At 54.0% G+C, this 22,225-nt stretch overlaps 1 protein-coding gene across 10 annotated transcripts; it reads left to right on the top strand.

Annotated features, from left to right (window-relative positions):
- Nucleotides 1-133: 133 nt before the first annotated feature.
- Nucleotides 134-21,233, top strand: FBF1 (Fas binding factor 1). 10 transcript variants are annotated; one of them, XR_012492297.1, is made up of 31 exons: nucleotides 134-253; nucleotides 642-799; nucleotides 1,294-1,379; nucleotides 1,961-1,988; nucleotides 3,206-3,247; nucleotides 3,855-3,948; nucleotides 4,077-4,127; nucleotides 4,600-4,660; nucleotides 5,209-5,259; nucleotides 6,796-6,937; nucleotides 7,464-7,541; nucleotides 8,047-8,146; nucleotides 9,210-9,674; nucleotides 10,352-10,423; nucleotides 10,748-10,846; nucleotides 11,126-11,214; nucleotides 11,375-11,433; nucleotides 12,225-12,380; nucleotides 12,517-12,617; nucleotides 12,750-12,956; nucleotides 13,679-13,786; nucleotides 13,869-14,008; nucleotides 14,092-14,210; nucleotides 15,123-15,245; nucleotides 15,331-15,516; nucleotides 15,908-16,084; nucleotides 16,177-16,314; nucleotides 16,414-16,531; nucleotides 17,617-17,735; nucleotides 18,424-18,717; nucleotides 18,806-21,233. XR_012492297.1 is itself a non-coding variant. In XM_074320363.1 (30 exons), exons 3-30 carry the CDS (start codon nucleotides 1,377-1,379, stop codon nucleotides 18,493-18,495), a joined length of 3,195 nt encoding a protein of 1,064 aa, XP_074176464.1. In that variant the 5' UTR covers nucleotides 134-253; nucleotides 642-799; nucleotides 1,294-1,376; the 3' UTR covers nucleotides 18,496-21,233. The 10 variants fall into 10 exon arrangements, 9 of the variants coding, with proteins under 9 accessions (XP_074176464.1, XP_074176463.1, XP_019601111.2 ...); XM_074320363.1 differs by having other exon boundaries at nucleotides 9,213-9,674; nucleotides 18,424-21,233; XM_074320362.1 differs by having other exon boundaries at nucleotides 18,424-21,233.
- Nucleotides 21,234-22,225: the final 992 nt, after the last annotated feature.

The raw sequence follows: 22,225 nt of genomic DNA, 5'->3' as shown, positions 1-22,225 counted from the left end.
CCACGAACAGATGACCGACCCGGACTAACGGCCGCGGCGTGGCACCCTGGGAAATGTAGGTAATCTTGGCGTCCCCTGTTCGCTTGGCTCCGGCCGGTGAGGGGGCCTCGGACTACAACTCCCAGGATGCCTCGCGCCTCGCCTTGTCGGAGGCCGGGCGACTGAGAGATTGGCGTCCTCGAGAATCCGAAGCGGGAGGTCTGACCGAGTTGGGCTCTGGAGGAACCCGGAACAACGGCTATGGCTCGGACAGGTCCCAGCTACTGCTCTCCGGAAGGGAATAGCTCGTAACCCAGGGAATTTCAGGGGCTAGGAGGATCGTAGGCTGCTCTCGGCGTCTGGATGGGCTGGGCGCGTGCAGGGGATGACGCTTGGAGGGGCGCGGAGTCTCAGGACCGAGGGGTGCCTCCGGGAGGGTCCTTGCTAAGGGGAGGGCTCTTGCTAAGGGGCGGGCTCGGGATTTTAAAATAACTGGCACGGAGTTGGCTGGGTAGATGCGACGACGTGGTGGTTCTTGTGGCCTTGTGGCCTTTGCATACTTCTCAGAAATTCTCGCGGTCTGGGAGGCTGGGACGCGATCGATAGGAGATGACTGGAAGTTCCTGGATGAAATATGAGACAAATCGTGTTTACACTTTTAGGTCGTGCAAGTTGCCGTTGCAGAGAAAGAGAAACAAACATTCCGAGTGGCCCCTGTATGTAACCCCCAGATAAACTCTGCAGTCTAATAACAGGACAGGCCATCACCAGAAAATAGAGATGGCCCCTTCCGACTCCTTCCTTCCAAGGCGTGCCAGAGGTTGGTACCAATAACATTGAGGAGGGGCAGGGAGAGTGATAATTCTGGGGAAAACAGTTCTCTGTAAATGGGGTGAGTCGGATTTAGTTAGTGTGAAGGGGAAAATTTCCATTGTTGGTGAAAACACTGTCAAGGAATAACAGGCACTCACATCAGCTGTTTGTGCCAAATGCTGCCTAGAAAGTAGTCATGGGTGTTGCCTGGGAAGGTGTATTGGCCATAGGGCCAGGCACCACCTCCTTTCTGAGGTGGGGGCCTGTCATCTCTGGCGTCCTGTTTCAGGGTAGGGGATGAGGAGCAATGAACTTTATGCGGGTAATCTCCAGACCTGGGAAAGCTCAAGTTACCCAGAACACTTTGCTTCTCATGTGAATTGCTCCCTCTATGAGGAATTTTTAATTTATGGAATTAAGTTTTGACCTCTTGAATGGGTAAAGTGAGAGAAGCCTTGACAGGCCATGGACTCAAGCATCCACTTTAATTTTCTTCATTAGGGAGCATGGGCGTGATGCGTGCAGAATTCAAATGAGTTGGACAGCACTGTGCAGGAGCTGCAAGCAGCCTCGAGAGCCTGGAGATGGTAGGCAGAATGCATAGTAAGACGTATGGAACTGTGAATCCGTCCCCACCCCCGGTGTCTTGACTGCATGGAGTGCTGAGGGGGCTGGGTGACAAGGACCTAGATGTGGTCCCTGGAGAAGAATAATGGGACGTAGCATTGATATCAAACTTCTTATTAAGCAATGAGCAAGCATTTCTTCTGAGCCTCTGAATGTCCAGCTGGAATCATTTTTAAATCTGTCCCTGGTATTGAGGATTCGAGGACATGAAATAGAGGAAAACATTCAGTCTCATTACATCATGTCTGGGAGGGTTTGCGTGTGGCATCTGGAAATCAGAAAAAAAGAGACTTGTGCCCGTGGCGGGTGCACCCACAGTAGCATCCATTGCTAGTTAGTGAGCACTGTTTTCATGCTCTTGAGTGAGTCTATTCTCAGAAACTCTAGGAAAGTACAAAGGGCCTCTTGTCTCTAAATGCCATTGGTGTTCCTTTTTCCCCTGGTGACTTGGCAAAAGGCAAAGCAATCCATTCTGCGTTCTCGGTTTCAACACATGTTCATTGTTTGATTTTGTTAAAGTGATTTGTTTTTCCCATTTTAGGCACCAAAAGTCAAGAAAGGATTGAAAGGTGAGTGAAGAGATGGAACATCATCCTTAAGCCAAAAATATTTACCACACATTGGGTCTAAAAATAACTCAGACTTATGGGTGTCTGAATGTGTCTTGCTGGAGCCCCCATAATTCCATAGGGAGCTCTGGTCTATCTAGGGGACTCCTTATGCTGCCTGATTGGCCCTCAGAGTAATACAGAGCAAGGGATGGACTTGGGAAAAAATCCTGCTCTTTGGGCTCTGTATACAGAAGTACCTGGATGGAGATCAAGAGTGTGAAGGCTCGTTAGCAGATGTGAGAACTAATTCAGTACTCGCACTTGGGTTTCCCCACATGCTCCATCAGAAAATGGCCGAGGAAGAGTGCCTCCAGACCAGTTCTGGGGGTCTCAGATGGAAGGGTACAAGGAGACTATTAGTATGAAAGAAGCTTGTATGTGCCTAGAAACCTTGGACACTTTTCCCGAAGAAGCACACTGGGCTTTGTTCAGAGTCTGGAACACGGGCTCAATGGCCAGTGTGTCACATAGAACTTAGGTTCTCCTGAAAATCTTCACCATCATCCTTTGAGAAAGTTATTTTCAATTTCTACGCTAAGGTCTTTCAATAAGGTGTTGTGACTTGTTACTAGAAAGTTAGAAAACGGGGCCGGCCCGGTGGCTCAGGCGGTTAGAGCTCCGTGCTCCTAACTCCGAAGGCTGCCGGTTCGATTCCCACATGGGCCAGTGGGCTCTCAACCACAAGGTTGCCAGTTGAATTCCTCGATTCCCCCAAGGGATGGTGGGCAGCGCCCCCTGCACCTAAAATTGAACACGGCACCTTGAGCTGAGCTGCCTCCCAGATGGCTCAGTTGGTTGGAGCACGTCCTCTCAACCACAAGGTTGCCGGTTTGACTCCCGCAAGGGATGGTGGGCTGTGCCCCCTGCAACTAGCAATGGCAACTGGACCTGGAGCTGAGCTGCGCCCTCCACAACTAAGACTGAAAGAACAACAACTTGAAGCTGAACAGAATCCTCCACAACTAAGATTGAAAGGACAACAATTTGACCATTGTTCCCCAATAAAGTCCTGTTAAAAAAAAAAAAGAAAGAAAGTTAGAAAACATCTCGTGGCCAGTGAAGAGAGAGCTAAGCCTACCTCTGAGAGCTCAGGTTCTGGGGTGAGGTCTCAAGAGGTGAGGCTGTAAGGCCCAGTCTTTCTTCCTGAAGTCATGATGCCACCCTTTCTGTTGCAGACGCCTTTGATGATGTCCTTGATGACCTCCTGGGGGATGAGAGTAAGTGGCCCTGCCCCAGAATCACCTGATTTAGGCTTGTTCTTTTTTCTTTAATTGAGATATAATTCAAATATACTCTTTAAATATACTCTATAAAATTTACTCTTTTAAAGTGTACAATTTAGTGACTTTTAGTATAGTCACAAAGTTGTACAATCAGCACAGTTCCAGAACATTTTCATCACCCCATAAAGACACTCCATACCCATTAGCAGTCACCCCTCCATTCTCCCCTCCCTTCAACCCTAGGCAGCCACTTTTCTACTTTTTCTATGGATTTGCCTATTCTGGACATGTTATATAAAATGGAATCATATAGTATGTGGCTTTTGTATCTAGCGTCTTTCATTTACCATAATGTTTTCAAGGTTCTTTTCTTCATTCTTCTCTATGGCTGGACAATATTCCATTGCGTGGATAGACTACATTTTGTTTACCCATTCATTAGTTGATGGATATTTGGATGGTTCACACATTCAGGTTTTTCAAAGGATAACGTCACCCCTTCTTTCCATAGGAAGGTGGGGGATAGCTTGGTGGGGACCTTGCATCTTCACTCCAGTTCTCTGTAGCTGGATGACATCTATTCTGGTTTCTTTTTTTCCAGCAACACTACCTGAGAAGCCTGTTAAACTAGCTTCACGTGCTAGAGATAATACAGGTGTAGCCCAGACGCTCCCTTCTGCAAGAGCTGGAGCAAAGTAAGCATGGGTTTGGGTGGGTATCCATGACCCAGTCCAGTCCAAATGGTCTCTGCCTCTCCACCCCCATTTTCCACTTACTGTGTGCCCCACTTTGGATGTTAGTGGTTTCTTCCTTGTTCCTTCAGCTCCTGGTCAGTGAAGGAGCCTGGGGGCGTGGATAGAGACCAGAACCCAAGGTCAGAAGTCCTGGCTTCTGGTGTCTACATCTGTTACTTACTGTGTGACCGTGGGCAATTCCTGAACCTCTCTGAGCCTCAATTGCCTTATCCTCAGAATAAGAGGATTGGCCCAGATTGGTGATTTTCAGATTATGTGTCTTCTTCTAAGGTTCTCCTGACAGTTGAGCAATAGGGAGGAGCTTTGTCAGTTTTCCACCTCACCTTCATGTTAGCTACAGCAGTTCTGTTTTTCTCTCTTACCTGTTGTTATTAACAGTTTGTTTTTAAAGAGGCTCTACTGCTTTAAGAAAAGTTAAAAATCACTGCATTAGGTGGCTCGTGACATTCCTTTTAGCAACTCTGTTCTCCCAGAAAAGAGCCTCTCCACATTCACTTGGACTCTCTAAGCCAGTCTTCTTTTCTTGGAATCACCTAGTGCCCGGGGGATGCGGGTGTGTGCCAGTTCCTCCTGCCTCCCACCCCTTTGCAGGTCCCTCCTGGAAGATGACGCCTTCAGCACTATGGCAGGCCTGGCAGGAGCTGATGCTGAGGTGAGCCTGGCCCATCCCCTACTCCCCACCCTCTCTACTTATCTCTGGAAACAGGGAGATGGGTGCTGTGACCAACGGGCTACCCACAGAAAGGTTTAGAAGTCCTTGCAAAACCAGTTTGTTCTCACAGCAGAACAGTACCCAGGGGCTGCCAAGCACCCCAAGCACCATCCTTTCCCTTCCTGCCGGTGACATGACCTGAAAGTAGAGCTCCCCGCAGCTGCTGGAGTCCTGGATGTTGCCACCTTCTACCTCCACAGCTGTCCAGTCACGTGGATGGGAAGGGGCCTAGTTTGAGTCCTGTGCTGGAAGTGGTCTTTCCGGTTGGGAGGAAGAGAAAGCGGTAGCACTTTCTGGGTCTCCCCCGCTGGGCAGTTTTGACCTCAGACAACACCCGAGCCCCAAGTAAGAGCAGGACGCTCCCATTTATGCCCCATCGGCCGAGCTCTGCTCCTGCCCTGACAGAAGCCAGGCCACAAGGGCGAGAACCCAGAGCTCTGAAGGGCCGCCACCCACTGACACTTGTCCCTACCCTCCTGTGAACTTAGGTTTCAGACGTCTCAGAAGCGGACCCACAGGCTTTGCTTCAAACCATGAAGGTGATGAAACAGCTTGTACAGTTCTGGGAGCCAGGGGTGGTTCGAGCCAAGCCTTCACTCTCCCTCTGATTTCCTCCTTTACGCTTTGTGTTTTGAGCCCTTCCTAGTGCAGGAATGGAGCTCATGCGTGAGCTATTGCCCTCTGTCCCTGTGGATGTGAGTTACTTTTCCTGGTTTATAGTGATTCACCCACCCACAGACACATCGTGCCATAGGCCTCTGTTGAAGTGGGGTCGGCTCCCACCTGATGAGTCACCTGGCCACATCCCTCCACCCTACCACCACCTGGGGGAAGAAAGGAGAGACTGTCCTCTAAAGCTTATTCTTAACCTTTCTCCATATTTCTCTCCACAACCTTCTGTACAGCTGTCCCCTTCTGTATAGCTGTCCTCTCATCAGATGGAATTTTAAGACATAAATTCTGAAGACTTTATAAGAGAAGAATCTCTCTGTGCTCAGGTGGCCTGGCCGGATTCTAAAACCTCAAGTCTCCCTCCCCTTCTGTCCAGCAACACCCTCCTGCCCGACCTCGGCCCCATGGCCCTCTGAGTAACCCATATTGCCTCAGTCCCGGGCCAAGGCTAAGCCCTGTGAGGCCCTAAGGAATGGGGTCTGTTCCTTTCTTGGCTCCATTTTCAACTTCTTGAACTTCCGCTTGAAACCACTCTTTCCCAAGACAAACCAGCTGGGACCTGGGTGTGACCCTCGAGTCTTCTGAATCAGTTTTGGTGGTGGCTTTGCGTCTCTCATTCCAGAACCATGAGCTAGGCCCCCACCCCACTCTGCTTACCTTTGGATCCGTTTTCTTTCCCGTCTCATCTTCTTTTCTGAATAGATTTCTCATTTTCCTTTATTTCCTCACAATTCTGCCCCTCGGGTGCCACCCTCCCACCTCAGATGAAGTCGTCATCCCTTATCAAATCATCGTTTAATAAGTCCGTACTAAGGGCTTGGGGTGACCCGGAACCCCTGACCACCTTCACCTCCTGGCTTGGCTCATGCTGGTTTTTAACGTCATCGTAGAATGTTCGCTGACTGGGACATCTCATCACACTTCTGCCTCTAGCTGCACTTCCCTCCCCCTGACCCAGGCAGGCTAAGGAATCCAGAATTTTCTTTAACTGGACAGTGTCAAGTCCCTTCTCACTGCCCAGCAGCCGTCCCATAAATGCCAGGGTCGTGCTGTTTCGTTCCCTCTGCAAACAGACCTTCAACATTGGCTGAGCCTTTGTGAGAAGCTGCTGAAGGCAGGTGCCAGCCCCCTTTCATTCTAGTATTGAGGCAGCAGCTGCCAGGCAGTCCCGGTCCGAGACCAGTGGGCTGGTCTGAGATTGGACATGTGGAAACTTTGTGCTTTGGCTCTGCCTCTGTCTCTGTTCTTTAACCCTGTCTGGTCAGTTCCCCAACCCATGTCCCCATTTGTCTGCCACGGCAAGTGGAGGCAACGTCACCACCAGGCTGCTGGGAGCGTGAGGGCACTTAGCAAACACCAGCTGAGCACCTGTGGGAATTCCTCCCTCCTTCCCACTTTTCCAGGATCTGAACGACATGGATGCCGATCTCTTAGGTCTGAGGAAGTCTCATCTAGCTTCTAGCCAAAGTGCTGCAAAGGGTTCTGGGAAAGAAGAGCTGCCTAGCAATCCCAAACCTGCTGGCATGTTCACAGCCAGTGAGAAAGGTGAGTGGGACATTGCTCCTCAGATCTAGGGAGGCTTTGGGGATGTGGGAGATGTTTAGAAGGAAGCTTTCCTGTGCTGTGGGTTTTCTCTGCCTGGGATGGAGAGGCCAGGAGCTGACTGTGTATGTGAGTGTTTATGGTGGGGGTAGGGGGACAAGTTGAGCTTCCTCCCTTCCTAGGACTGTTCCAGTCCCTCTAAGTCCAACATGGCAGCTCCTGGCTAGGTGGTTTGGGTTAAATTGGAGAATTTGATGGTATCCTGTGCTTCTCCCAAACCTGCTCCCTATTTAGAATGACTTGTGACTAGGGGACAGGAGGTAGCTTCCAGACCACATTTCCCTGCCAGAAGCCTGTGTGAGAACTGGGGTGGTGTAGACCCGTCCCTTGGCTGTGTCCATGGTCACACGCGCTCAGCCCCTCCCCCCCGGGAAGAAGTGCACATCCTCCCATGGCCCCAGTCATGGTGGGGCAGAAGAACCGTGGCCAGGAAAGACCTGTGACCTTGCCTTCTGTTTACTTTCTACAGGGGACGCCCTTCCCACCAAGAAGCCATCTGCCTCTCCCGGCAGCCTTGGGCATCAGTACAGGAAGTTTTCCTTTGAAGGTACCACAGGCCCCCCAGGCACACTTCTGGGACCCTACAGTTTTGAGGGTGGTGTACCCTGAGTAGCGCTTACTTCTTTGCCTGTGGCCACGTCACTGTGTCAGACCAGGAACAGACAGCTGATGCCACTGACTTGGTTCCTCATTGACCCGGGCAGAGACTAATGATGTTGCATTCACCCAGCTCTTTGGGAACCTCTTTGCGAGGGCTTGGAAGTCAGGCATCAAACTGAAGATTTTAGAAAGTTGAGGGAGAATTCCCTTCATGAATGCACGGGTGTTTTCCTTCTCTCCTGGTGCTTTGGGCACGTCTGGCGGGGCCCCACTAGTGCATTTTTAGCAACTCCCCAATGCTCTGCTGAGTGGAGCTGACGCCCAGCCCCTCACCTCTGCTTCCTCCAAAGCAGTTACATGTCAAATTGCAAGTTTAGCCTTTTTAAAACAGAGTTCTGCAGCCCCAACAGTTTGACTCCCCTGCCCGAGATCACAGGCTCCTTAATTCACAGACAAAGAAGATAATTGGAGCGACGAGAACTTCATCTTTGGGGCGTATCAGCCCACCGTGGGCTCCTCCGAGAGCCGGCAGTCCCGCCGGCAGTCAGTCAGGTAAGCGGGGCCTGCAGGGAGCCTGGTCTGGGAGACAGGCTGCCCACTGGGAAAATGGCAGCCTCGCCCTGTCCCACTGACAGTCTTGTTTGGGAGGCCATGCTGTGCAAGGCTCTCAGCTCTGCGGGAGCTGAAGGAAAAGGGAGGTTGCCCTGTCCCACCAGTACAGGCCGAGTGGTAGCGACAGCCCCCAGCAGGAGCCTGGGCCCGGGTTCTGCTCCCGGCCTCCCCTGAAGGAAAAGGAGAAGGTGGGCCCGACTCCTCCGGAAGCCCCTTAAAGCCGTGAACGGCTGTCAGGGGCTCTCCCTGAGGTACATCCCGTCCTGGGGGTAGCAAGGCCGCTAGCCTGTGGTGGTTTCTCAGACCCTGCTCCCCAGAAACCCTCTCCTGGGGTCTACCATGCAGATCCTGACAGTGGTCCGGTCCCCGTTTCCAACAAAACATTAAGTTAGTTGATAGAATTTTCTGTATTTGGAATAATCCTCCCAGTATATATTTTAAACTTTACAGTTTGAAATTATTTCAAACTGACAGAGAAGTTGTAAGGACTGTTTGAAGACACTCCCTCCTACCCTTCGCCTAGTCTCAGCAGGTGTTAACATTATGCCACGCTGGCTTTATCAGCCTCTTTCTCTAAATGACCCTATGTACGCATCGACATTTTTTACCAATCCCAGTATATTTAAACCTTGGAATCTGCTGCTACTGGACAATAAAACATACAGGCAACAACCAAATAAATGAACAGATAGCAAAATGCCTCTTGATCCCGCTGGTTTTTCTCTAGACATGTGTGCCCATGGTCATCAGTTGGTCCCGTTCACTGTGGGTGTCCTTGTCCCTGGTTCATGTGATGGAATTCAAGATGTCTGTGTCTCACGGTGTTTCACAAACACGCTCAGCTGCCCCTGCTCTGCCACCTGAACTGGTGCAGGTGCCGTGTTCGCGGGACTTCTTGTGTGGGCCTTGCAATCAGCCCCCAGCAGCGGAGAGAAAGGCTGGTCGGGGCCTCTTGGGATGGGCTGCTTGCCTTGCCTTAGCCTCCCTCCTCTCTGTCTTGAAGTAGGTTCTTAGCAGAAGGTGGCACCGACCTCAAGGGAGAACCGGGCCCCAAGCCGAGCATCCCAGCGGTGTCCAGCCCCACCCAGCCCAGGAAGGGAGGAGCTGACTGGTTGGGCCTCAAGGACGACGACTTGGACCTGCTGCCTCCCTCTCCCACCAGAGAGCCTCGGAGGGGAGGCTCCGCGCTCTCCACACCCTTGGCACCCCGTCCTGCGAGCCGGCACTCTGCCCCGGCTGGGCTCCCCTCCTCCTCCTTGGGGGCAAAGCCAGGACCCCAGGGTGCAGACTACCCTGCCGGAGCCAGCCAGCCTTCCCAGCCGGGAGCCTCTGAGGAGGACAAGCAGGAGGATTGGCTGAGCCATACCTTGTCTCAGAAGAAGTCCCAAGGTCGAAGCAGAGAGGAGCACACTGCAACCTCTAAGGCCCAGAACTTGGTGGGGGCAGTGGGCCGACCCCTTTCCAGCAGGTACGGGCTTGGGTTGCCGTCTCTAGTGGAGGGAGGACCGGGCAGGGTGCAGGGAGCTCTGGCAGAGCATCACCTCTTACCTGTGCTCGCCCCCTGGGCGCTGCGGAGAGAGCATCTGGCTCTCACCTTTGCCCAGGAGCCGGCATGAGGGGGTTGGGGGGAGGGGCTGTTGACACTCACACCCCAACTGCTGTGGGGACAGGTGCTGACTTCTTCAGGCAGGAGACAGAGGATGCCCCCATGTGGCAAACATGCAGCCATCGCTGAGCAGGGGCTCTGCCCACAGTGCCCTTGGGCTGGGGAAAAAGCCAGGGTCCGAATTATCAGTATATCTTCCAGCCTGAGCTGAAGTAAATGATGCATGTGTAGGTGGAGATCTGTCTGCTTTTCGGGGGTATTAAAGAAGACATAGTGGCCAGGAGGTGACTCCTGGGACAAGTGACAGAATGGCGATCCTGTGGAGCAGGACAGTGATTAACCCCTGAGGGCAGGAAGGCAAAAGGGGCTGGGCAAGGCCAGGACCGTCCAGAGGAAGTGGCCAGGTACTACGCAGCCAGAGCGAAGGGGAGGTAAAGTGACAGGCTGGGGACATCACCCAGCCCTGGGGTTGGTGTGAGTGAGGAGGTGGCTTTGAACTGGACCTGAAACCAAGGGAAAGCTTCCTCACTGACCCCCAGAGCCAAGAAGAGAGAGGGGACAACACACGGGACCAGAGAGGAACCCAAAGGGCAGCTGGACCTGGCAGGAAAGTGAGCAGAGCCTCAGACTGAAGGCCTTGAACTTGAACTTAACTCTGGTCCCTATAACATGTCCATTGTCCCTCCTTGGACTGCTGTCAGATGGTCAGTGCCCATTCACTGTGCCATGGTGGGCCCTGGGGTGGGGAGGGGGATCTGGAAGGCCAGGGGCTCAGACTTGGGAGGAGAATTCCCAAGACAGGATCATGGGAACAGGACAGCCCAGGGGAGGCAGGAAGAGGAACTGCCACCTAGCTTTCTGCAGGGGCCTCGTCTTGTCTTTGTCCATCCTAACCTGGACCTCTGTCCCCTTCACTTTAACGATTACTTCCTCAGCCTACCTGTTGCCAGCATTCAAGGGCTCGAACAAGCAGCTGCTGGAGGGACCTCAGGAACAGCAGCACAAAAGCCACCTGCCAGGCCTGCCACCTCAGGGTATGTCCACAGGCGGGGCTGAGTGTGATGAGAAACCGGCTGGGAGCCGGCTTAGGCCTCCTTCCTTAGAGGTGATGGACGGCTGTGCATTGGTATGTGCTGCGCGATACCTTGTATCAGGCCCACTGATTACCGAGCTTCTTGAAGCCGGATCCCTGTCTTCTTTACCCACCCACCCACCCAAGACTTCACTTTAGTGAACTGCCAGCCGCCAGAGGCTTTCTGGTTCATCATTTGAACCTTTACTGCTCATGCCACTCCCCATCCCTGTGTCCTCAGGTTCCCTGTGACTTCGAATCAGGCCACCTTGGCCCTCCATGCAGGTGACGCAAAGAAAGACACAGCCCCTGGAGTCTTCTCTGGCACTGGTTTGTTTTCCGCTTTATCTGGGGTTTAACTCTGGGTAAGAAAGAGGCACTTCGAGCTTCCTTTGGGCTCCCCCCAAAAATGAGTGAAGCTGGAACACACACGAGACTGGGGACTCGGTGGGCTTCCCTCCTACTCAGTTCTCTGCTGTTGCTTTTTCAGAGCCTGTGAAGTGTTTCCTGAGCTCCCAGAAACCCACAGGGCTTCCTGTGCCTGTCCAGGTAGGGAGGGTGGACAACCAGGTATAGGTCTCAGGCCCACGAAACAGTTCTCCCGTGCTCTGAGGCAACAGCAGCAGTTTGACCTGACAGACTGCCGGGAAGAATGTGTTGTGATACCACAGCTCTCTCCACCAGCACTTTCCTCAACTTTTAGCCTTGCCACTCCCGGGCACAACTGGGTGCTAATTTGCTAGTACAATAGGGAATTAGAGGTGGCACCCAGGCAGGGGCGGCCGGGAATGCCCCAGTCACAAAGCAGGGCTGCAGGTATCCTGTTGTTCCGTCTGGAAAGCCGCCTCCATCCTTGCACCTCCACCTGTTTCCCAGGTGTGTTTCCCCTGGGCCTGAGGAGACCCAGCCTCACAGAAGCATATTCCCGGTAACCCAGAAGCACCTTTGGAGATGGCAGGTGGTGTGCAGCCTACAGGAGGCAGAGTAGCTATCAGGGACTTCAGGCCTGACAGAAGGGCCAGTGTCATAAGCGTTCATTGTAGCTGAGACCGCTGGGACTCAGCCCTCTGTCTAGGAGTCTGGAACCCCTGCTGGGGAAGATGGTTGTTGTTGTGAGGGAGGAAGGTTCTCCTAACCACACCTGACAAGGGAGCTGCAGTGACCGCGTGACTCTCCAAGGCCTCCTCCTTGGCCTCTTGGTGTCATGTCCTTGTCTCCGTCTAAGCCCCAGATCAGGTGCAAGGCCGAAGAGGTCCAGCGAGCAGAGGGCCAGAGGTAGCTGAGTTCAGCTGCAGCCCTGTCCCCTACCCAACCTGGACCATCTCCCCCTCCCCTCACAGTCCCTGCTCCCAGAGTCCCTGGCGCAGAGCCTACCACCGGGCACAGAATACCAGAAGCAGCTGCTGGCTGCTCAGATACAGCTTCAAAGTGGCACTGCCGAGCTCCAGGCTGAGCTTCTGCAGAGTCAGGCCCGGCTGGCAGACTTGGAGGCCCAGGTGAGGGGCAGCGGGGCAGCTGACTGGGGGCAGGTTGCAGTGGGAGGGTGTCACTGTGAGGACTGGAAGGCTTCCCCAAGGGGCCCAAAGGACCCGCCTCCCCACCCTCCATGCTGTCCCTCTTGCCTTCTCCCAGGTGCGGAAGCTGGAGCTGGAGCGGACCCAGCACAAGCTGCTGCTGGAAAGTTTGCAGCAGCGACACCAGGCCGACCTGGAGCTCATCGAGAATGCTCACAGGTACCCCCTCCTCTCAGGGAGCCCAGGGGCCACAGACAGACTCGTGGCCTGCCCCAGCCAATGAGTGCAGACAGGCCTTTCAGGTGGCCACCCTTGCCTTCCGAGCCCCACAGCTGGGTGTTCTGTTGGCAGGAGCCGCATCAAGGTGCTAGAAACATCGTACCAGCAACGGGAAGAGCGGCTGCGGAGAGAGAACGAGGAGCTGTCCAGCCAGTACTTGTCGCACTGCCAGGAAGCTGAGCGCGCCCGGGCCGAGCTCACAGCCCAGCACCAGCGGCGCTTGGCGGCCACCGCGCAGGAGAAGGACCAGGAGATGGAGCGGCTCCGGGAGCTGCAGCGGTAAGGGTGCAGCCCAGGGGCAGGCGGGCAGGGGAGCTGGCAGCAGGGGTGGCCAGAGCAGCCTGACTGCCATGAGATCCCAAGCCCTGACTCAGCAGCCTTTGAACCGAGGCTTAACCCCTTCGCTTCCTATGAGGACCCAGGCCCATGCACACTGCCCCACTGCCCCCGTGAGTGTGGGGGAGGGGGAGCTCCTGCTCCTACAGAAGCGGAGGGAGTACCTACAGGGCCTGAGGGGTCACTGGCTGTTTGGGCAGGGCCGGGCAGCCCCAAGCAACTGCAGGCTAACCCAGCACAGGTGAAAGCATTCACCTGCTGGACCTCCAGTCTAGTGCCCAGATCAACCCTGGAAGCGATTCGCACTGTGTGCCTGGGTTGTTGGTCTGGTTGCCTTTCTGTGTTAGAGCAAAACTAAGGAAAGATCCATAAGGAAGTTGGCCCATGAGGGCAGAGTGGGCCTTTTAACACTACTGATTCCAGACTCGGAAGGTCGTCAACCCGCCTATCTTTTCCTCTGGGTAAAGTGCCCTTTGCTGGATAACGGAAGGAATCTCCCCCTTAGAGACTGGGTGGCATTAAGGCACCAAGACAGATAAGGCCGAGGAGCCAGGGAAACTGAGGCTGTGCCAGAGGGAGGGGAGGCCCTGGGGAGCACTGGTCGCCAGAGGCCCGCCCCCTCCTGGAGAAGCTGCCCACAGCCCGCCCTCCCCACCGTCCCTCAGGGCGTCCATCTTGGAGATGCGCAAGGACCACGAGGAGCAGCTGCAACGGCTAAAGCTGCTGAAGGACCGGGAAATTGACGCAGTCACCAGCGCCACCTCCCACACGCGGTACGTTGGAGGTCCCGGCCCTGTCTACCTCGAGGGGATCGTGCTGCCGTCCCCAGGCCGGGGTGACCCAGTCCTCCCGCAGGTCCCTGAATGGCGTCATCGAGCAGATGGAGAAGTTCTCCAGCAGCCTGAATGAGCTGTCGTCGCGCGTGGAGGCCTCGCACCTCACCACCGCCCAGGAGCGGGAGCTGGGGATCCGGCAGCAGGACAAGCAGCTCCGAGGTACCGTGTGGGCTGTGTCCCTTCTCCCTGCCACCTCAGGGGGACGGTGGGCAGGCAGTGAGCGCCCTGTGGACTGCCCCCAGCACTGCAGGAGAGGCTGGGCCGGCAGCAGCGGGACACGGAGGAAGAGCGGAGCCGACTCCAGGAGGTCATCGGGAAGATGGAGGCCCGCCTGAACGAACAGAGCCGGCTGCTGGAGCAGGTGGGGCCTGTCTCCCCCAGAGCACCCCAGGGAAGGTCAGCGATACTATGACCTCGCCTCCTGGGCCTCAGGACTTGCCTCTGAAGAGTTTCCTGCCCCTTTCTGCCTCTGCTTCCACCTTCCCTACGTCCAGAAGTGCCCTCGCCCCCCGCAGCTGAGCTCCTCTCTGCCCATCAGCTGCACTTCCCACTTTCCTCCTTGTAACTTAAATCTAACACGGGGAGGAATGCTCTCGCCTCCTAATCTGTAACAGGTACATTTTGAATTCCTGACATAACTTTCATATATAAGAGGAAGCTTAGTTCTTTAAAAAATGATACCTTTTTTTCCTTTTGTACTAGCTTATAACATGATACATCTCACTGAAAAAAATTTTAAAACAGGGAACAATTAAGAAGAAAATTAAAACTACCCATTAGCCAGAGCTAGCTACTGGTGGCATCATATATACCCTGTGGGCATGTCAATATGTGGGTATAGCTGTTTCCATATTGTGAACCATATTTATTCAGTCTTCATTTGGTAACTTTACTAAGCCCCCCACCTTGGGCTAGGCACAGGTAAGCTGCTAACCTCATGCTGTGTGTGCCCCACATCCCCTTGGCATACTCAGCGTCAGGCCCACCCTGTGGCTTTGCCTGCTGGGTTGATGGGAGACAGGCAGGCTGAGTGCTGTGGTTGGTCATCTGGGAGCAACGATGCTGCTGCCTCCAGAGCGGCTAGCCTTGGGGCAGGTAATCCCAGCTGCAGAGCCCTGGTGGTCCTGGGGGGGGGGGGGGGGGCTCATTTTGCACCTCTCTGGAAAGGAGGTGTTTGTGGCATAGTGCTGGAGACGTGGGTGGCTTTGCACAGCTGGGCAGGAAGCAGTCAGGCCTGACTGGGGACAGGCTCTCAGCCGTGACCTGGCCGCAGGAACGCTGGCGGGTGAGCGCTGAGCAGTCCAAGGTGGAGTCCACACAGCGCGCGCTGGAGGAGCAGAGGAAGGTCATGGCCCAGCAGATGGCCATGGAGCGGGAGGAGCTGGAGAGGGCCAAGGTGAGCCCAGCCACACCGTGTTCCCGTGCTGTCCCTGCCATCATGCCCAGGATGCTCACCCCTTGCCCTCGTGCCCTTGTCCCAGAGTGCCTTGCTGGAGGAGCAGAAGTCCGTCATGCTCAAGTGTGGGGAGGAGCAGCGACGCCTGGCGGCCGAATGGGCGGAGTTCTCGGCGCAGCAGAAGTTGAGTAAGGAGCGGGCAGAGCGAGAAGCCGAGCGGGCACTGCAGGTGGACACCCAGCGCGAGGGCATCCTCATCAGCCTGGCCAAGGTGGGGCTCCGGAGCCCCCAGCCCTGCCCCTTTCCTTCCCGTCCTCACTGTCGTCTCCTCCATCGGGATGGGTCAGCCTAGCCGAGGGCACAGCAACGGTGTGCCAGAATTAAAATAATCATATAGTAATAACTTCTTTTACTGTCTGAGGTGCTTCATGCACATTTGCTCGTTCGATCCTCACCACATCCCCATGATTTAGATACTCTAGAGATGAGGAAACGGGGGTTCAGAAGACGTGAGCCCCGGGGGTGACAGGGCCCTTCTGACGGTCCTGGGAACCCCTTGCCTCACCGCCTCCTGGGGTCAGAGTCAAGTGGAACTCGAACCCAGAACAGAGCCCAGTTTAACTCCCAAGAGGAGATTGCAGCGCAGGCTTTGCTGTCTCCAGGAGCAGGCAGAGCTAAAGATCCGGACAAGCGAGCTTCGGGCCAAGGAGGACCAGCTGGCGGCTGAGAGGGAGGCACTGGAGCGGGAGCGGCAGGAGCTGCGGCTGGAGAAGGAGAGGATCAACGCCGCCGCCCTGCGCGTCAGACTCCGGGCAGAAGAGGTGGACAGGCTAAGCCAGGTGCCAGGGAGTTCTGCGCAGGGGGCGTGGCCGGCACACGCGCAGTGCCCCGACCCCAGCCAGCCCCGCTGACCCAGGTGGCCTCCCCGCAGGTGGCCTCGGAGAAGTACGAGGAGGGTGAGCGGGCATTACGTGAGGCCCGGCAGGTGCAGTCGGAGCAGCAGGCCCGGCTACAGCTGGTGCAGGAGCAGCAGGAGCGACTGAGGCAGCAGGAGCGGCACCTGCACCAAGTAAGGCCCCTCCCGGCTCCGGCTCCCCCCACTGATTGCACCCCACCCCCAGTCTCCCACCCTCACAGCCGTGTCCTTTTCTCTGGGGACGGGGGACAGGAGCATCTGAGTATGGCCCAGCAGAGGCTGCAGCTGGATCGTGTCCGACAGGACCTGACCACCGGCCCCATGGGGCTGCTCACCAGGGCCCCGGGCCTGGCGGCCAGTGGCATGAGTGGTAAGTGGCTCCAGAGGATGGTACTTTGGCCACCGGGTAGGGCAGTCCACGAGCATCCTGCCTACGCCTCCCTCCTCTCTGGTTAGGAGGTCAACTGGGTTTTAAAATCATCTTGTTACTACTTTTTTATACAAGTAATACATGTTAATTAAAGAAAAATAAATTTGAAAATAGATGGAGGAAAACTATGTTTTAAAATGTCACTCTCAACCCCACTGTCTAATACAGAGCCACTCTTAACATTTTGGTGCATAGCATTCTAGACTGTTGTATGTTTTTAAAAACAAAATTGAGGGCCAGCCGGGTGGCGCAGGTGGTTTGGAGCACCACCGATCCTAACTCCGAAGTTGCTGGTCCCATTCCCACATGGGCCAGTGAGCTGCGCCCTCTACAACTAAGATTGTGAGCAACGGCTCTCCCTGGAGCTGGGCTGCTGTGTGCTGCCAGGAGTGGCGGCCCCAGCCAGCCAGAGCTGCTGTGAGCTGCTGACCAACGACTGGCAACCAACTGCCTCAGTTGGAGGGAGCGCAAGGCTCATGATACCAGCATGGGCCAGGGAGCTGTGTCCTACACAACTAGACTGAGAAACAACGGCTTGAACCGGAGTGGGGGGGAGGCAAAAAGGGGGGGAAGGTCATATCGTATGTTGCTTTGTACATTGATTTATTTTTTTTTTGGAAATATACACATGGAACATGTTTTCATATCAGTAATTAAATATTTAACCATAATTTCTAATCAGCATAATTTCCCATTATGAGGCTGTTTCATATTTTTCGTGATTTTCTACTGAGTGATTTTTTTTTTCACCAAGATAAACAGCACCTCAGTAAAAATCTGTGTATATACCTCTAGGCACCATTGCCCAATTATTTCCCTTGAATAAATTCCTAGAATTGGACTTGCCAGATAAGGTTCCATGAGCATTTTCAAAGGCTTTTGAGAGCTGGTGGATGTGCCCATAAGGTTGGTCCTGTTTGCACCCACCCGCAGTGGTGAGAAGGCCCCGGGGAGACAGGCTGTAGCCAGCTGTCTTGTTCTCTCACCAACGCTTTGGTCCCTGACTTCCTCCTTGGCCGTTTCAGCCATTGTGACTCCTGGTTCTGCCAATGCTGCCAATCCTGGATGCAGCCAGCCGCCAGCCAGCCTGGGTCCCTCTTACCTCCACGCCAAGCTGGTGCTGCTGAAACACATGGCTGAGAAGGTAAGCATCCCTGAGCAGAGGCAGCCCGAGCCCAGGCTGCTGCTCCCCCTGGACCTAGGAGTCCTCGTGGTCACTTTGGTGACAAGCAGCTCAGGGCAGAGGCAGAGAGGAGCACATCCTGGCTCTGAGGAGGGCTGAGCCCCTCACCCCTACCCCTGGAGGAGAAAAATAGTGCAGATTGTTTTACTCAGCATCTCTGATACCTGCCCTGGAGGCCAGATTCTGTGCAAAGCAATTTGCATATATATATATCATCTTAGTTGAAACTCACAATAACCCTGTGATAATAATGATAGCAGTTGTCACTTATGGAGCATTTCCAGTGTGTCAGGCTCTATGCAGAAAACTTTATGTGCATTATAAGCCTTTCCCCTCCCCTAGCCTTACAAGGCAGATAATGTTATTATCTCCAGTTTACAACAGGCTTAGAGAGATGAAGTCATATGCTAACAAGTGGCCTTGCCAGGACTGAGACCTTGTCTCTCACTCCAGTGCGTGTGCGCTTTCCGTTCCCCCTGCTGCTTCCCAGAGCCAGGGAGTAAGTGGAGAAGGGCTCCAAGTGAGGGCTGGCTCAGCTACCACCCAGGCGCCCACCTGGTCCTCAGTCCCATGAGCCTGTGTCCCTGTTCACAAAAGCAGGTACAGGAGGGACCCCAAAGATGACTCCTCACCCAGCCCTACCTTTTAGGAACGAGACTTCTTGGAGGATGAACAGTTCTTCCTGGAGACCCTGAAGAAAACCTCCTACAACATGACATAACCTGAAGGGCCCTGCTGCCTCCTCAGCGGAAGCCTCAGACCCTGGCTCAGTCCCACCGCCCCGCTGGCTGCCGGCTCTGGGAAGGGGGTACCCAGGGAAGACGCTGCGATGCCCAGGGCCTGATCACAACTCTTCCTGTGGACAGGGTGCAAGCGCATTCCTTCCAAGCGCACCTGCCCATGGCTGAGGCAGGCAGGTGCCCCCGTGCCTCTGGGACTCAAGGTACAATGGCCTCTGGGGAGGCACAATGCCAAGGGCATCTCAGCCCCAAGACACTGTCAGCCACAGCTTTGGTTCTCCCGCCCCGCAGAAGTCCAGCTCAGACCCGAGCGTCTGCCTGGGCTCTGTGGACCCCTTCCCTCGTCGGCCGGCAGATGGTTTGGGGATCTTTTCGCCTGGGCCTCTTCTGACGCAGGGAGTCTTCTCGAGGGATCCCACAAGTAGCCTCCTGCCCTCCAGCCTGAGAGCCCAGCAGAGATAACATGGTGTCTCCGCCTTAGTGGGGACACGGGATCGGGCCACACCTTTTGAAGGGCCTTCTAGCCTCCTGGCCAAGGGGGTGGGAGATGCAGGGGCAGGGAGGGTGCCGTGCCAGCCCGGCTTTACCTCACAATCTGATGTGGTCTTGGGACCCAGCCAGCCCTTCATGCTCTCAGGTGGGCTTGCACAAAGTCCCCGCCTCGTTCCCAGCTGCCTGAGTGACTAACTTGGCATGGACACTGGCCTCGCTGGCTTCTTCTAATAGGCTCCCCAGGGGCTGTCTGTGCTGTTCACCTGCCACAAAGCCACAGCTGGGTGGGAACGAAGATAACAGAGCACAGGGGAACCATGAGGGACCACAGCCAGGCTGCCCCCACCCCAGGTAGGCACTTTTCCACATGTGGGTGTTGGGCCAAGGCTGGCTAGAGAGGTGCCAGAAGGAGAGCGGTGGGAGGGTTGCAGACCCACGACAGATGGACTCAGCTAATAAAATCACAATTCTAAAGCAGCTTCTCTGCGAGCTGTTCTATCACCTTCCATGGGAGGAAATGTCCGCACAAGCAGGAAGGCAGAGGGCGGTGCTATGGGTGCTGAGCAGGCCTAGTTTGTATCTCTGTCTCAGAACAGCTTTCAGAGGGGTTGTACTTATTTACCAACAGTTTACAGCCTTCTTCTTGGACCCGTTAAATTGCTGTGTTCTTAATGACTGGATTCTTATAATTTGCCATGGCTCATCCGTTTGTACTTATTTCTTAGAAATGTTTGCTCCATAGCACTTTATTTGCTGTAAAACTAGCCAGGGCTGGGACTCTCCAGCCTACAAGCTCCATGCCTGGTGGCTGGACCACAGCAAGGGGAGGGGGACGGTTATCATCCCTACTTCACAAGTGAAGGGACTGAATCTCAGGGAGATTAAGTAATCTGCCCAAAGTGACACAGCAAGTAGCAGAGCCTGGGTTTGAGTTCTGCTTGGGCCGATTCTAAAACGCCAGGCTCTCAGCCACATCACTGCTGCTGCCTTCTAGAAGAGCATGTTCCACACCGAGCTGTTGTGAAGAAGGTCGAGCTTCTGCCTGGGTCGGTGCCTCACTGAGGAAGAAAGCACCGGGTGTCCCATTAGAAGCCTTATTGAAGCTCGGAATTCAGTCCTCTCAACACACTTAAGTTCCCATTTGTGCAAAGAGCTGGAGGACTGCAAGGATGGGCACAGACCAGGAGCAGCTGGCGTTTAAACAGCCACCTGACAGATAACATGGGTGATCACAGGCACACACTGGGGATGGGGGCAGGGGAGGTCATGCAGGGAGACCCACAGGGGACAGCTTGGCCTTCAAGACAGACAGGGATGAGTTTAGAATTAGGTAGCAGGTCCTATGGCTTTGCGTATCTTGTTGAGTCCGAGTTTTTATCTTTAGGACAATGGGTATTCATCGAAGGGTTTTAAACAAGGTGGGACCATATTTGCATTTCAGAAAACCCATCGTGGCTGAGTAGAGAACTGGAGAGGGCAAGAGTGGGGACAGGGAAGCTGTTAGAAGGCTGCTTGGCAGTGCGGGGGACACTAAGGACAGCACTGTACCAGGAATGGCAGTGAGATCACAGAAAAGTGGCCCCCACAGAACCTGGTGCTTGACAGAAAGGATCAGGATGGAAGGAGGGAAAGAAGACATGTCAAGGAGGACCTCCAAGTTTCTGGCTCGGGCAACTGGGTGGTGTCACTCAGCTGACACCAGTGCCCATGAATCAGCCAAGTGGAGATGTTCCACAGACACTTGGTTATAATGACAAATGACCCAGTGCCTATAACTCACTGCTCTGTATCACTCTCCCTGGTGAGAAGAAATAAAATGGAGTCACTATAGTCAAGCTGCTAAATTACTAAAATCAAGTTGGTGAGGCATGAGGAAATGATTCTACTCTTGCTTTAATTAGCCAAGGAACTTAAATTTTTGAACTTAACAGTTATGCATAGAAACACACACACACACACACACACTATAGATAACCCTCTAATTACCCCTGAAGGACTTAGGAAACAATGTTCATGGATCCAGACCGCCTGGCATCCATTATCCAGACCACTGGACACCTGGAAGATCATCATCTTGGATCAATCCAGAAGCTAAGAAGGCAGCACTGATTCTTCTCAAGAATGTACTCTTTACTTTTCTTCTTTGGAACACTCTGGATATTGCCTAATCATTTTTCAGGTTTGCAAACCCTAAGACCCTTGAATAAATCTTTATGATTTATTTCTAGCCAAAGCCTCCTAATTCATGCTCCGTGTACACTGGCATTAAGGTGTGGCAGGTAGCTTATCCGCTCACATCAACTTTCATCAACTTTCCTGGTAGAGGACTGCACAGAGGGATGAGTGCACACAGGGATGAGCGTTGTGTATCTGTTAAATTCCAAGTGAGCCCCACTTTTTTTTTTATAAATTTTATTGGGGAACAGTGTGTTTCTCCAGGGCCCATCAGCTTCAAGTAGTTGTCATTCAATCTAGTTGTGGAGGGTGCAGCTCAGCTCCAAGTCCAGTCGCTGTTTTGAATCCTTAGTTGCATTACTTGCAGAGGGCGCATCCCACCATCCCATGGGGGAATTGAACAAACAACCTTGTTGTTGAGAGCCCATGCTCTAACCAATGAGTCATCCGGCCACCCCTCCAGAAGCTCAGCAACAGCTCTTTGCCTTCAGTCTAGTTGTGGAGGGCACAGCTCACTGGCTCATGTGGGCATCGAACCGGCAACCCTGTTGTTCAGAGCTCGCACTCTAACCAACTGAGCCATCCGGTAGCCCCGCAAACCCCACTCTTAGAGGGTTGTAGAACACAGAGAACAAGAATGATTCTCGGGGCCTGCCCAGTGGCTCAAGTGGTTGGAGCTCCGTGCTCCTAACTCCAAAGGCTGCCGGTTCGATTCCCACATGGGCCAGTGGGCTCTCAACCACAAGGTTGCCGGTTCAACTCCTTGGTTCAACTCCTCGAGTCCTGCAAGGGATGGTGGGCTGTGCCCCCTGCACCTAGCAACGGCAACTGGAGCAACGGCAACTGGACCTGGAGCTGAGCTGCGCCCTCCATGACTAAGTCTGAAAGGACAACAACTTGAAGCTGAACCTGCACCCTCCACAACTAGGATTGAAAGGACAACAACTTGACTTGGAAAAAAGTCCTGGAAGTGCACACTGTTCCCCAATAAAGTCCTGTTCCCCTTCCCCAATAAATCTAAAAAACAAAAACAAACAAACAAAA

This window comes from Rhinolophus sinicus, linkage group LG15, assembly GCF_036562045.2.
Source record: "Rhinolophus sinicus isolate RSC01 linkage group LG15, ASM3656204v1, whole genome shotgun sequence".
NCBI lineage: Eukaryota > Metazoa > Chordata > Mammalia > Chiroptera > Rhinolophidae > Rhinolophus > Rhinolophus sinicus.
This window is presented reverse-complemented; position numbering and strand designations above follow the sequence as displayed.

Excerpts from the sequence above, each read along its gene's own strand:
- FBF1 (XM_074320362.1), top strand. Across the intron at positions 3,248-3,854 it reads TGACCTCCTGGGGGATGAGA|CAACACTACCTGAGAAGCCT; the intron begins GTAAGTGGCCCT and ends CTTTTTTTCCAG. Across the intron at positions 11,215-11,374 it reads TGGAGTCTTCTCTGGCACTG|AGCCTGTGAAGTGTTTCCTG; the intron begins GTTTGTTTTCCG and ends TTGCTTTTTCAG.